The 14,631-nt window shown below is 37.6% G+C and overlaps 1 protein-coding gene across 3 annotated transcripts in view; it reads right to left on the bottom strand.

The window, feature by feature from the left end:
* Window positions 1-14,631, bottom strand: part of MSH4 (MUTS-like protein 4) — a 70,941-nt gene that overhangs the window by 17,365 nt on the left and 38,945 nt on the right. For 2 of the 3 annotated variants that reach the window (XM_010260553.3, XM_088889250.1), the window contains 4 exons: window positions 12,719-12,771; window positions 12,498-12,596; window positions 2,757-2,871; window positions 2,552-2,674 (listed from right to left, as the gene is read on the bottom strand). In XM_010260553.3, the coding sequence (XP_010258855.1) occupies window positions 2,552-2,674; window positions 2,757-2,871; window positions 12,498-12,596; window positions 12,719-12,771 (390 nt within the window). Of the gene's footprint in view, window positions 1-2,547; window positions 2,678-2,756; window positions 2,872-12,497; window positions 12,597-12,718; window positions 12,772-14,631 lie in introns of those variants that run through there. The other variant, XM_088889251.1, reaches the window with a different exon arrangement.

Raw genomic sequence — 14,631 nt, 5'->3', positions numbered from 1 at the left:
GAAGGACAGAATTTGAATGTTCTGCCGCCGCCACTTCTATTTGGTATTTATAGGTTATGCTTATTACATGAAAGGACAAATCTGCCCTTGGTATTTACATAACACATAAAACAATATAAAACTGAAATATAAATAACAACTGGAATAACAGATAGACCATCAGCTAACCCTAGGATGACTAGGGCACATTCTACCCTACGGACAGAGTGGGACCACAGCTGTGAGGCCCACATCAGTGTTCTCTACAGTCTTGAAAGAGGGACCATAATCAACCAAGTAGAGGCACCTGGTTGTAGATGGTTTATTTCGTTCTATTTCCTTTCTCCAAAGTAAAAAACAAAAGAGAGAAAGAGAAGGATATGTAGCAGAAGACATAAATAAGAAGTATTTACAGAGAGGACTTTTCTTCTCTCCTTATCTTTGCTTTTCTTAAGAATCTCTTGTGAAAATTTTCTCCGAAGAGTCTCTCTGTCTGTGCTTCTAGCTTCCCCTTAAGGAGCTTAAATAGGGAGTGGGGTAGTTATGTAACTACCTCCTCCTAGGTGAAGGACACCTGTCCCTCCCACTTAAAGAGAGGGAACTCCCCACTTAAAGAGAGAGAACTCCCCACATAAAGAGAGGGAACTCCCATACGAGATACTTTTTTATAGTTTTAATGATTTGGCTAGCAGACTAGCTAACCCACTTATTACATATTATTTGGCTAGCAGACTAGCTTAAATAGGCAGGGGGGAAGTTCAGCAAGAAGAACGAAATCATCCACAAGTTTGGGACCGACCTTTTTGGGTGGAGAATCTTTGGCTCTTTGAATAGAAACATCTAAAAGTTCATGAGTTCGCAGATCACCACTTCATCTCTTCAACATGTCTCCAAAAACTCTTACTATGTATTCTTTCCCATTCCATTGCATCGTTAGAGTCCACTTCTCATTTAAGAATGACAACACCACTAACAAGTTCAGTACTCTTCTCTCTTTAGTCAGGGTTTCAAATTCTCAGAATGCCAACATTCTAGCCTACCAGCATGTAGCTCCACTAAACTCTTAATTCAATCCATGGAGTTCAAACTTAACAGTTGAGATTAACGCTTACAAGTCACAATAAGATTCAATAGCGTGAGCCTCTTGGCTGTCAAGAGGCATGAGAGAAGAAGTAAAACGTAGGGTCAAAGGCCTCTCACTTTTCATTTACTTTAAGGGGTAATATTATCCAATAAAATAATAGTTCTTTCCCACTCACCGATTTGAAAATTATTTTGTAAATGTCACTGATTTTGCCAATTAAAAAAACTTTATTGCTTTAAAAAAACCTATAATCTCATATTAAAATACATAAACATGACATGTAAAACATATTTAAAACAAAAAGTGTAAAAATAAAATCAAGCACAACATATAAAACATATTCAAGCATGTAAACTCTTAATCTCTTTACTTTTTTCCCAATTGCATTATTTCGAAAAGCTAATGTAATGTTAAACATTATGCATTCCTGATTCTATGAGTCGCCTCTGTACCAAAACCCTCAAGGCAAGGCACAAGGTGTACCGGGTGCATGCCTAGGCGCACTAGGCGTGCGCCTTTTGAAAACTGTGTGCCTGGGACCTAGGCGAGGCACATACCCTAAAATGTGCCTTGCTTGTGCGCCTAGGCACGCCTTTTAAATCTCTGTGTAGACGGCAACCCAGTTCTGCTAGGTTAGGTTCAGAATATGTTTGGCAGAAAGGATGAAAACAAATAGAATGGAACATTGTGGGTTTTTTTATGCAAAAAGAAGAAAACTCACTTAGATCAATTCCAGTCCTTTGAGAATGTTGAAAGGCCGTCTTTTGATATAAAAATTTATGGTTGTTAATAGATGTAATGGTTTCTTAAAGGATCCAGAAAAAATAGAAAGAGAAAGAAGAGAGACAATAATGCAAACTCACTCATGGAATTATCTAAGGCATGGGAATCACTCACCAAATAGCATAATCTATAACAATCCAGATAAACATCAATGATCTTTGTGTAAAATGTCCATACTTATTTACAGACTGTAGACTCACAAGAATCCTAGTAGGACACACAAAAAAAAAAAAGAAAAAGAAAAGAAAATTGCCGAATTGCCATTACCAATTTCAATTCAAATAAAGCAAACTCTTAAACTACTCATTCAATGACTTTGAAACTTAAGAAATAAACCAACTAGAACTAGACAAATCATATGTTAACCATAGACTTTGTCAAATGGTAAATACTTTTACAGAATAACAGTCAAAAGACATGGGCAAGCGAAAACATGATAAACCTTGTGACAATAATATCATATGTGATAATAGTACTAGGGTCTACCCTATCATCAATATCTAATGCCCAACTAATGCCCATGCCAAGCTTATTGGACAGTAAAGAGCACTATTATTGGAATGTAATATATATTTCCAGCATATCCAACCAAACGTTTTCTTGATTAAACATTCTACATTTAAAACAATAAACATCTAATCTCGCATATAATGTTTCTTCCGTTTCATATTTTAATTTAACTTTCTACCGTAAAAAAGAGGTTACCTTCTCTTTGATCTTTGATGTGATATTTCTTGCTGTTTCAATTACTGAGCTTGGCAATCCAGCAACTCCAGCCAATAGGAGGCCATAGTGTGGCACTTGTCTTAGGCCATCTTTGAGTTGGAACTACTAACAGAACCGATTTTTCAGTAAATGAAAGAATCACAAATATTTAATGTTTCCAATTAAACAAATTTAGAACAGCCACCTTGAAATCTAAACGGTTGTTTTTGACATCAACATGAAAATGAAGAATTTTCACATTTGGGTAGATAGTTGCTAGCTCAGATAGGTTTTCCATATGAGTTGCAAATATTGTATACCTGAACATTAAGCAAAAGTCTGATGCATTAATTACGGTGAAAATAAGCTCAGACTTACTGAGTTGGGGCTAATTTAGCAACTTGGGCACAAGGACAGTCAGAAAAATTGAAAGAAAAGGAAAGGTGGAAATTACAGAAAACTAGAGAGAACTTTTCTGCATGACAATTTCTAATAGATTTCTAAAAGTATAGATTGATGTCATCCACCAGAAATTTGAAAATAAAGCATTACTAAAATCTAATATAGATGGTCTTCAAAACTATTTTTTTTAATGTTTTCAACTATGATGCTGGAAAGACGTCATACAGGAAAAACTTATGCCAATCAACCGGCATCATAAAACTGGTAACTAATCAGCTGGGTTTTATCAAAATCCATGGGGCGTTTTGATTGGTCTAAGCAATTCAGTATCGTGTCTTTTCGACATTATAGCTTTTCCTTTTCTAACAAGGCAAATTTATATTGTTCAAAATAGGTATTTTTTATGACAAATTTCATGTTGATTGATGATTTAAGGTTGAATGTACTGTCGAAAAAGTATAAGGGGCTTTTTGGTCTTTTTTTTGTATCTTTCATGTGAGCCATCAATCCGGTGTTTAACTATATACACCCACATGCAACCCACTAGAACTTTATGAGGTCCTTCATTTCTTGGTTCATAGCATCCTTGCACTGAGGGGACTGCACTGCATCTGTAACATTACAAGGAAGAGAAATAAAGGATGGGGGATAGGCATAATAGAAATATGAAAGGGCATCATAAGACACATAGTGATGGGATAGGCAGTGCATTTCCTTTTTCCTTTTTGAACTACAATAGGTCAAGGTCAAGTTGTGAGATATAAGGTTCAGTAAAAGTAGGAATAGGAAGTTCAGAGTTAACAAGAGTCTCAAATTCAGAGTTGCTTTTAAAATTACCTCAGCCTCACAAGTAACCTTCCATTTGTGCCTTATGAACCATTGCTAAGGAATAGGGGGAGGATGAGCAAGAATACTATCACTGCAAGTGGGAAGTGAAGAAGATGAACTAGGAATATCCACAAAGATAGGAACAGGAAGACAAGATGGAATAAAATCTTCATTGACCTATTGTAGTTCAAATCTTCACGAGGTGATTGAAAGAACGAAGTTGACTGAAGAAATGTAACATCCTTAGACACATACTGTCAGCCAAAGTGAGGATCAAAACACTTGTACTCCTTTTGGACTGAGTAACCCCAAAACCATGCCTAATGGACTTGAGGTCGAGTTTGAGGCGAGGACTCAAGTCATGAACAAATCAGCTACAACCAAAGACTATAAGATGAAGACAGATAATATGATCATTAGGGAAAAGAAGCTGCTGAAGAGATTGGAGGTGAAGAGTCCATAAAGGAAATCTATTAATAAGAAACGCCATTGCTTCAACTATATCTCCCTAGGACCAAGTGAGCACATGCATCTAAAAGAGTAACACTCTAACAACTTCAACCACATGTCTATTTTTCCTCTCTGCTACACCATTCTATTGTAGAGTATGGGGACATGAGCTTTGATTATTGCTCCTTTTCTTCAAGGAACAGTCGTAAAAGCTTTTCAAAGTACTCCTTAGCATTGTCAAACCTTATTATTTTGATGTTCTTAAATTGAGTTTCCATCATTCTAAAGAAATTCTAAACAATGGAGGGAACCTCATCTTTACTCTTCCTCAAATAAAGCTAGGTGTACTGAGAAAAATCATCAACGAACAAGATAAAGTATTTATATCCACCCATGCAAGGAATAGAATATGAGCCCCAAACATCAGTATGCATCAAATTAAAAGTAACATCACCTTTTTATATTACTTACTATTGAGATTGTTTGGGTGCAAGGGCTTACTTGTAATATCCCTCAATAGTATAAAATCCTAAGTTTGAGAGAGTGAACAGTAAATCTCTCTTCTCCTTTTGAACCTTTCTCTTCTCTTCTCTTCTCTCTTTTTCTTGTTCTTGTTTTCTTTCTCAACAAAACCTAGATATTGTAACTTGGTATCGGAGCAACTAGAAGGTCATGGGAGAGTCTTTTTCTATTGGTTTTTGCCTGGAGGGTGAGCTTCTGACGTCAAACTTTCGCCTGATGACATCAGCAATCCGTACAAGTAGCGGGGACAATCTCTAAAAATTGTATGGTTGGATTCACCTTGATTTTTTTTGTGGATTTTTCAAGCTAAAAATCGCAGAAATTCCATATCTGGTTTAGAGGCTTGTTTCTCTTGTTTGATGGGTTTTTTATTCTGCAAAACCTAGTTCTTCGAGGACGTTTTATATTTTGGGAATGACGAGAAGTGGTCGAGTATTTTGAACCTTAAAAAATTTTTGGGAGTTTTCGTCTCCCTTTATTTTACCGCTAACCGAGTTTGACCCTTCCTTTTGGGTTTGTTTGTATTTTGGTTGGATGCTGGGGTGCTCCTTGCTTGCCGAAATAGTTGTTTATGAGGTATGGAATCACCAAAAGATGTACAAATGGGTTCCAATGTGTTTCCTGGAAATGTTGATGTTTCCTGTGGTATGATAACAATTGTAAAACTCAATGGGACCAATTTTCTGGAGTGGACCCAATCGGCTAAACTTACTATCACATGGAGAGGTAAGTTGGGATTCATTACAGGCAAAGAGGTGAAGCCGAAAATTGAAAACCCTAAGTTTGCAAAGTGGGAATAGGATAACTCACTAGTAATGTCTTGGTTGGTTTGTTCAATGCAACCGCACATTGCTCATAACTACATGCTTCTCTCGACTGCTAAAGATATTGGGGACAAGGTTGTTGCCACTTACTAACAGTTAACAATACTTCTAGAATACATCAACTTAGGAGAAAAGCTTGTACTATGCATCAGGGGGAGAGAATAGTGACTATGTATTTCTCCTCTCTACAATATTTGAGAAGAAATGGATCACTTGAAAACTTTTGAGTGGAAGGATCATACAGATGTTGAGTAGAATAGGGTCATTGACTTTACAGTTGGCCCGAATCCGGAGTTTGATTTCACTAGGTGACATATTCTAAGTGTGGATATTGTCTCTCTAGCTATTGCTTTTTCTCTTGAGCAAGGGGAAGAAAGTAGAAGGGCAGTCATGATGCACCCTCTGTGATTGAGCACTTTTCCTTTATGTCCTCTAAGCCTAGGCCAAGTGGCAGCAAGCATCCTACTACTAAGAAGTCTAATGATGTCATCTATGAATATTGCAAGAAGTTGAGGCATACCAAGGAAAGATGTTGGAAACTCAATCCTCACTTGAAACCAGACAAGTTTAAAACTGAAAAGAAAGGTAATGCTTATCTGGCCGCAATTGGTAACGAGGATTAGTCTTCTGATGTGACCATTCAATCTTATTACTCCTCTGATGTGATGGATAAACTTCAAAGTCTTTGATTGCACTTGGAAAAGAGTGGGGCATCCTCCTCATCTGGTTCTAGTAATCCATCCAATGCATATGCTAACACAGGTACTACACTTGCTTGTTCCACCTCCAACCCATGGATTGTTCACTCTAGGCTACTGCCCATATGACTGGTATGCCTTCACAATTTACTTCATATAAGTTAACCCCTGGGAAGGGCAAGGTTATTGTTGTAGATGAATTTCGGACCCCTATCTCGGGTCAGGGAGAAGTCAAACTTACCCATAACATTTCCTTTGGATCTGTTCTTCATGTTCCTCAATTGCATAAAAACTTATTATCTGTTAGTTTTCTTACCAAGTCCCATAATTTTTTTGTAACATTTTTTCCTACCCATTGTGATTTTCAGGATCTAAGAACAAGGAAGATGATTGGAAGTAACAAAGAAGATGATTGGAAGTAGGCATAAAATCGATGGAGTTTACCTTTTTAATGAAGCTTCAGAAAATGGATTGATGAGCTAGGATGAATCTTGTTCTGATGAGAAATTGAGTCTTTTGCAATTATGGCATTATCGTCTTGGTCATATGTCTTTTAAGTCTATAAAACTTTTGTTTCCAAATTTGTTTAGTTCAATGTCCAACTTGAGTCCTCAATGTAAAGTTTGTCATTTATCCAAACAATGTAGAACCACATATTTTGCGAGTAACAAAAGAAGTAATGTTGCTTTCCTTTTGATTCATATTGATATTTAGGGCCAATATACCATTCCATGCATGGGTGGGTATAGATACTTCATTCTCTTCATTGATGACTACTTGATATACATGGCTCTACTTGATGAAACAACGTGATGAAGTTCCTATGATTGTTCAAAATTTCACGAATATGGTGAAAACACAGTTTGAGAAAAGAATTAAGATAATAAGATCTGACAATGAAAAGATCTTATGACACTCCATATACCACCTTCGTGTTTTTCTTGAAGAACGGGGCACTATTCAACAGAGCTCATGTAGTCAGACTCCACAGCAAAATGGGGTTTCTAAGAGGAAGAATAGACATGTGGTTGAAGTTGCTCATGGGTTATTGTTCTAGACTCAAGTTCCTATTCATTTCTGGGAAGATGCTATTGAGACTGCTGTGTATCTTATTTACCATCAAGGATGCTAAATCTTCGGTCCCCTCACCATATTCTTCTTCCTGATAAACCCACCTTCAATTTACTTCTTAGGGTGTTTGGATGTGTTTGTTTTGTTCATGATATGAGTCCTTCGAGAAATAAGTTTGATCCTAATGTGTCTTCCTTTGCTACTCTCCTGTTCAAAAAGGTTATAGATGTTTTGGTCCTCAGTCTGGTCAGAGGTATGTTTCAAAAGATGTTACCTTCCTTGAGTTCTCATCCTTTTTTCAATTATCCCGTCTGCCTCTCCAAGGGGAGATTGCTAATGAAGATCGCACTCCATTCTGCCTTCTTGTTCCTATTTTTGTGTCTACTAGTTCTTCTTCCTCTCATTCTTGTAATGAGGGCTTTCCTTGCCCTCCACCTCCTGTGTATCGGCCTCGATCCTGGCATCAATTCTTCATCAAGCACAATAAGAGGGTAGCTCGTGAAGCTGAATTCCCACAAAATCTAATCCCTAGGACTCAAGTAATCTTGAACCTCCCAGTACTTCTTGTTGACCCTAATCTTGATCTTCCTATTGCCCTTCAGAAGGGAAAGAGAATATGTATCAAGTACCTCATTACTAATTATGTGTCATATGATGCTCTCTCACCCTCCTATTATGCCTATATTTCTGCCATCTCCCCTGTTTCTATTCCCCACAATGTTATAGAAGCAGTGCAATCACCTCACTGGAAGGAAGCTATGGACCAAGAGATGGAGGCCTTGTTAAAGAACTAGACTTGGGAGATTATGCCTCGTCAAGGATAAGGTTCCTGCTGGGGTTTCCAGATAATCAACACCATAGGTCTAAGTATACCGTTTTGCTACCAACCTTGCCCTGTACCTCTCTATCTTGCCATCGACCTTATAGTTCACTATAAATACCCATCTACATCTGATTGTCTCCTTGTCTGGGGGGAGATCAACTATTTCCCAAGTTTGGTTTTTGACCAAAGCATCCATCTCATCTTGCATGGCTATTTTCCACTCAGGTTAGAAGAGAGCTTCAGTAACATTCCTGGGTCTAGACACAGAATCCAGGGAAGAAAGAAAAGCACAGTAGGAGGGTGATAAGGCACTGTAGGAAAGATGGTGTGAAATGTAGTGGGCTGTACACTTTCTCTTCCCCTTATGAAGTGTAATGGGAAGATCAAGATCAGTGAGATCAGCTACAACAATGGTGTTAGGGACAGGAACATTATCATTAGAAAACATAACTAGCTCAAGCTCAAGAGGAATACCTAGAACTGTATCTACCAAGTCTAGAGTTTTAGAAGGACTAACAGAGAGTGGTGTGGGTTAAGGATGTGTGGAGTCAACCATCATCTGCCGGCATTGCTATTTCTGAGTCTGCCCGTAGTGGCTCAGGTAATGAAATTGAAGGTGCAGGTGTTGGTTGAACTGATGGAGGTGTTGGTTGAACTGATGGAGGCACCAAAAAAATAGAAAGAGGAACAATCTGTGAGTTCTTCTCCCCAAAACTCTCCCCCTGAGGAGAACCACTCGAGAAGAAGAAGGTAGATTCAAAGAAGGTAACATCCATAGTGACAAATCTGCTCCTCAACACTGGGTCATAACAGCAATACCCCTTTTGGTTCTGAGCATACCCAAGAAAAACACATTTCTTGGCCTTAGGATCCAATTTCTTGCGATGAGGGCCAAGAATGTGAACAAAGGAAACACAACCAAAAACCCTCAGAGGTATATGAAATATCTCCCCATCTGGAAAAAGAAGACTAAATGGCACCTTAAACCCCAAAGTCCGTGAAGGAACAAGGTTAATCAAATGCACGGTTGTAAGAACTGCATCTCCCCAAAACTGCACAGGAAATGAAGCACACACCATAAGACTCCTTGCCACCTCCACAATGTGTTTGTTTTTCCTTTCAACAACTCCATTCTGTTGCAATGTATATGCACAACTGCTCTGATGAACTACACCATGTTCTAAGAGATACATAGTCAGGTCCTTCTCAAAGTACTCTCTGGCATTATTTGATCTAAAAGCCTTAGTTCTCACTCCAAATTATGTGAGAACCATCTGGTGGAACTATCGTACCAAGTTAGGAACCTCATCACGTGATCTCATCAAATATATCCAAGAATGTCGTGTATAATCATCCACAAACAAGAGAAAGTAACGGAATCCTCCCACAGAAGGGATATGCTATGGCCCCCATTCATCAGTGTGAACAATATTAAAAGCAAAAGTACTTCTTTAATTACTTGGTTTAAAAGACTGTCTACAATGCTTTCCTAACTGACAATTCTCACACTCCAAAGTAGATACTTGAACAGACTCAAACAACTTTGGGAAAAGACAGTTCAAAGAACTAAAAGAAAGATGTCCCAAGCGATTGTGCCAAAGCATAATCTGGTTCATTGACTTTGACCCACTACTACTGTTGTTGCTAACAGGATGGATGGCCCTAATGTCTCGGAATCTCATCCAGAAGGTAGACTCCATTCACCTCATGACCACTCTCAATCATCTTCTTTGACTTCAGATCCTACAAAACACAATTACCGGGAAGAAAGGTCACGAAAAGGGTAGGGGCATTTGTGAACCATCAATGGGCATTTGTGAACCATCTACTATAGAGACTTTGTCTCTACTAGAGCACAACTGATAGGAACTGAAAAGGGTAGGGGCATTAGTCATGTGCTCAAATGCTCCTGAGTCTATAATCCAGGGAGGTCCCTCCTTACATGAAGTGGATGTAAGATTTGCAATTGCATATGAACTACCTGTATGTGCAAAGGAAGTGGTATAGTTGGCTCCTACATTTTGTTGTTCATCTGGAAGGCTAGAGCTAGGTGAATCTTTCTTACTCATAAGCTGTCCAAACCTCTCCAATTTTGTTCTCACTGCTGCTACTACAATGGATTCCCAATCAATTTAGGAAAGAGGGGCTGAAGAGTCTCCTGTAGTGGCTACATTTGCATTTCCCTTCTTGTTTCTTATCCAAGTAGGCATAAGATTTGGATGAAACTTCCGACAAGTGTCCCTGGTATACTCAGGCTTCTTGCAATAATCACACACCAAGTCCTTCTTATCATCCCTTCTAGTCTCAATACTCCCCCTTGTCTCCATTTGGCTTAAGTTTTGTTGTACCAACCATAGCCGACTGATCAATCCCAAGTTGTCTTAGCATTACATTCCTCATACTCTCCTCTCCAAAGACAAAGGCATAGGCCTGAGAGAGTGTCACACCCTCCCTAGAAAGAATATGCTGCCTAGCAATGTCAAATTCAGGGTTCAGCCCTGCTAAGAACTCAAAAACCCTATTCCTCTCTATTAGTCTATAATAAGTTGTTGCATCATTTACACATTCCCATACCACCGTTTCTAAGTGATCTATTTCTTGCCATAGGGTTTTCAGCATGGAGAAATACACAAAAGAGGTTTTTCTCCATGTTTCATACTTATCACCGGATTTCTTAACTGATAAGCTCTATCTTCATTTTGCTTCTGAGAGTAGGTTTCATTCACTCCAACCCAAATCTCCTTAGCAATATTAGCCCATAGGAAATTTTGTGCAATATGAGGTAACATAGAATTACACAGCCAGGACATTACCATGTAATTCTCCTACACCCATCAGGAAGAGTTTGTATCAGGTTTCTTCTCCCCAGTAAGATACCCTAATTTTCCACCGGCACCAATAGCCATCTTAGCTGATTGTGCCCACTCCAAATAATTTGTACCATCAAGTTCTACTGTAGTAATGATCCCAGACCCAAAAATATCACTACTACCTAGGGGTGTCAATTGGACTAGATTTGGTCCAATCCGGTCCAGTCCAATGTGAGTCCTTTACAAATGAACCTGGTTCAATCCAGTCCAATGAATATTTTGGACCATTTTGAACCAATCCAAAGATTGTCCAATCTGTTCAAATTCCTGTTAATTTAGATTGTTTTCAACTCAAACCTGGTCCATCGATACCTATGTTCATATTTTCTATCAATGGACCAGATATTGATTCAGTCCAATATAAATTCATTATGGACAGACCAGGTCCAATCCAATATGCCATATTGGTCCATCCAGTCCGTCCAAATTCAATATGTCTTATTGGTCTGTCCAATCCATCCAAAAGGATTTTGATTTGGATGGAGTCCAACGCAAAACCGGTCCATTAACACCCCTACTTCTACCTCCAACACCTAGCCCCACAATACCGGTAGATTTCATCTCGGTATTCCAACTCTCCATCTTACTTCAAACAGTTCAACAGTAAGAAAAAAAATAGATTGGAGACCTTCAAGAAATAATTTAATATCACACACACAGAAACCAACCCTTCCAGAAGAAGAAAACCCTAGTTGGAGAGAAAGCTCTCTCCTCTCCATGCCTCCCAACAGAGAGAAAAGTGAATCGATCACTCCGGGAGGCTTAGAAAATTCCAGAAACCAAACCACCCTCTTCAGCAAATCAAAAGAAAACTAACAATACCTGGGCACCCAAGATCAGATAAAAAACAAAGAGTCCAACTTTTCTAGGACACTTCCCTGTACTCCAATTCTTACTGATTTTGATGTTGAACAGTAGATCACCTTCCTGATGACTAGATCCCACCTTAAAATCCAAGAACTGGGCAATCTATAGCAGATCAATCAGCCCTTTACTACTTCATGTAGTCGGCTGATCTAGGGCTGCATGAGAATTCTTCAAGAAACCCTAGCCAATGCTCTGATACCAAGTAGAAATCTACTGAATTAAAAAAAATATATATATGAAAGAAAAGTAGTTTCTTGAAGAGAGAAGGAAGAGAGAAGGAGAAGAAGAGAAGTTGAAAAGAAAAGAGAGCAATGATCTGGCCACCCACTTCAGTTATTATTTATACTAAAAATAATAGAACAGTACAAAGACAACTATGCCCTTATAGGATGGAAAAACATAAAACAACATATATAACGCTCAAAAACATAATAAAATTTGGACTCACATAACTACTGTGGTCCCCACCTCCTATCTAACAACTAACATAAAACATCTACATAGAAAAACATCATAAAACTGATTAATCTTCAACAATACTAATAGATTATATAGAAAATATGTCAAGGAAAATATGACATTGGTATTTACACTTTCAGTGATAGTAGATGCTCACAACAGCTCCACGCAATTGCAAATCCATCAGAAGAAGAAGTAGCTCTCCCAAGTTCATCCATAACAACCAAACTCCTATAAAAGATATTTTAGGCAAGACATGCATAAAACTATGAAAATGCCACATCTGAACAACCAAGGACATAGGTTCCCAGTGTATATTATATGCTTGATGATATAGTATACTCCTACGCTACCTTGGGGAGAGATTTTGCATAACAAAAGCCGTCTCCTTCATCTCGGTCATGAACTGTAGTATCAATATCATATGTTAACAAACAAAACATGTAGTATCAATATCATATGTTATGAACAATTTCATATGTTAAAAACAATTAAAAATATGATTTTGGCCACATGCAAATTCCTATCACGAAGAAAATTAATACAATAATTCTTTTGGTAGCTGAATTAATACAATAATAAGTTGGAAGATTTAGAGATGTTGAAAAGAAAAGAATTACAAGTAGAATTACAAAGGGGTCCTTGAATAGGCGTCCAAATTGAGCATAGATATTTGTCATGCCTAGCTTGTTCAAATTGTTGTCGAGCTTTGATTTGGAAACACCTTTAGTATGACAATCAATTAACTAGTTTTCAGACCTCACAAAAGGTAAACAAATCTCTCCACTGGAAACTCTTTCTCTAATGGAATGTCGATCAACCTCTATATGCTTTGTACAATCTTGTTGAACAGGGTTGTGGGCTATGTTTATGGCAGCTTGATTGTCACAATATAATATCATTGAAGTATCAATCTGCAATCCTATTAAACAAAATATGATTTTCCCCTTCAGAACAAAATTGAAAAAAAAGAATGGACTCTACAAAGGTGAAACTAATGGAGATAAAAGCAAGTACCATTGATAGGATCATAACAACCATAACCCTTCTTTGTGAAGGCATACCCAAGGAAGATGCATTTTCTAGCTTTGGATTCAAAATTATACAATTGGGAACTAGGAATATGTACATAAATGTGCATCCAAAGACTGATAGGTATAGAAAAAAAAGTCCTTATTAAGGAAAAGGAGGCTGAAAGGGGAACTTAGAACCAAAAACTCATAAAAGTATTCGGTAGAAGTAATAATAGCATCCCCTCAAAATTTTAGTTGAACATGAGAAACAAACAAAATACTCTCGTCAATTTCAACAACATGACGATTTTCCTCCCAACTACCCCATTTTGTTGAGGTGTATATGAACAAGAGCTCTGATGAACTACCCCAAACTTTTCAAAGTATATAAACCTTTCTCAAAATATTCATTTGCATTACCGAAGCGGATTATTTGAATGTAGGTATCAAACTGAGTAAGAATAAATTCATGAAATCGTTTAACCAACATTAGAAAAAATATTTATAGCCACCAATAGAAGGTAATATATCATATGATGACCACACACCAAAGTGTACAATATTGAATAGAAACTTTAATCTTTTATCACTCAACGAATAAGAATTTCTACAATGCTTACATAACTAATTGGATGCACACTACAAACTAGACAAAAACCTTTAAACATATCTAGAAAATATAAACGTAAACAAAAAATGACAAATGACCTAACCAAAAATGTCAAAGCATAATATGATTAGCAGTCTCTAACACAATTGACTCTAAGGCCACCTCCTGGGATAGGTTCTTCACAAGCACATTGAGCAAATATATTCCATTTGCCTCATGGACACTCCCAATCACTCTTTAGACTTTAGGTCCTAAAAAACAATGTGTAAGCATGGTTCAAAGTATCAATACACCCTGATATGTAGGAATGGGTGCATTGACACTTTAAACCATGCACATCTTATTCTTTTAATTCTTTCCAAAATTTGACAAGCATGTTTTTATGCTATTTAATTATTAAAAAATAGTTCATAAATATACTTAGAAAAGGGGGTATTGGTGCCCTATAGATACAATACTATATGCCCAATACGCAGCGTATCATATCGATACTTAGAACCTTGTGTGTAAGAAAGAAAGGTTATGCAATAATTCAATCATTTAATTATACTACTAAAACAACTAAGGTTAGTAAGGACAAAAGGTAAGGTAAAGGTTTTTGAAGTCCTAATGTCTCCCTTACCAGAAATGAGAGCAAGAGAGC

This window comes from Nelumbo nucifera, chromosome 6 (genome assembly GCF_055504915.1).
Source record: "Nelumbo nucifera cultivar China Antique chromosome 6, China Antique-T2T, whole genome shotgun sequence".
Classification (NCBI taxonomy): Eukaryota; Viridiplantae; Streptophyta; class Magnoliopsida; order Proteales; family Nelumbonaceae; genus Nelumbo; species Nelumbo nucifera.
Note: the sequence above shows the minus strand (reverse complement) of the source record. Positions and strands in the feature narration are given on the sequence as shown.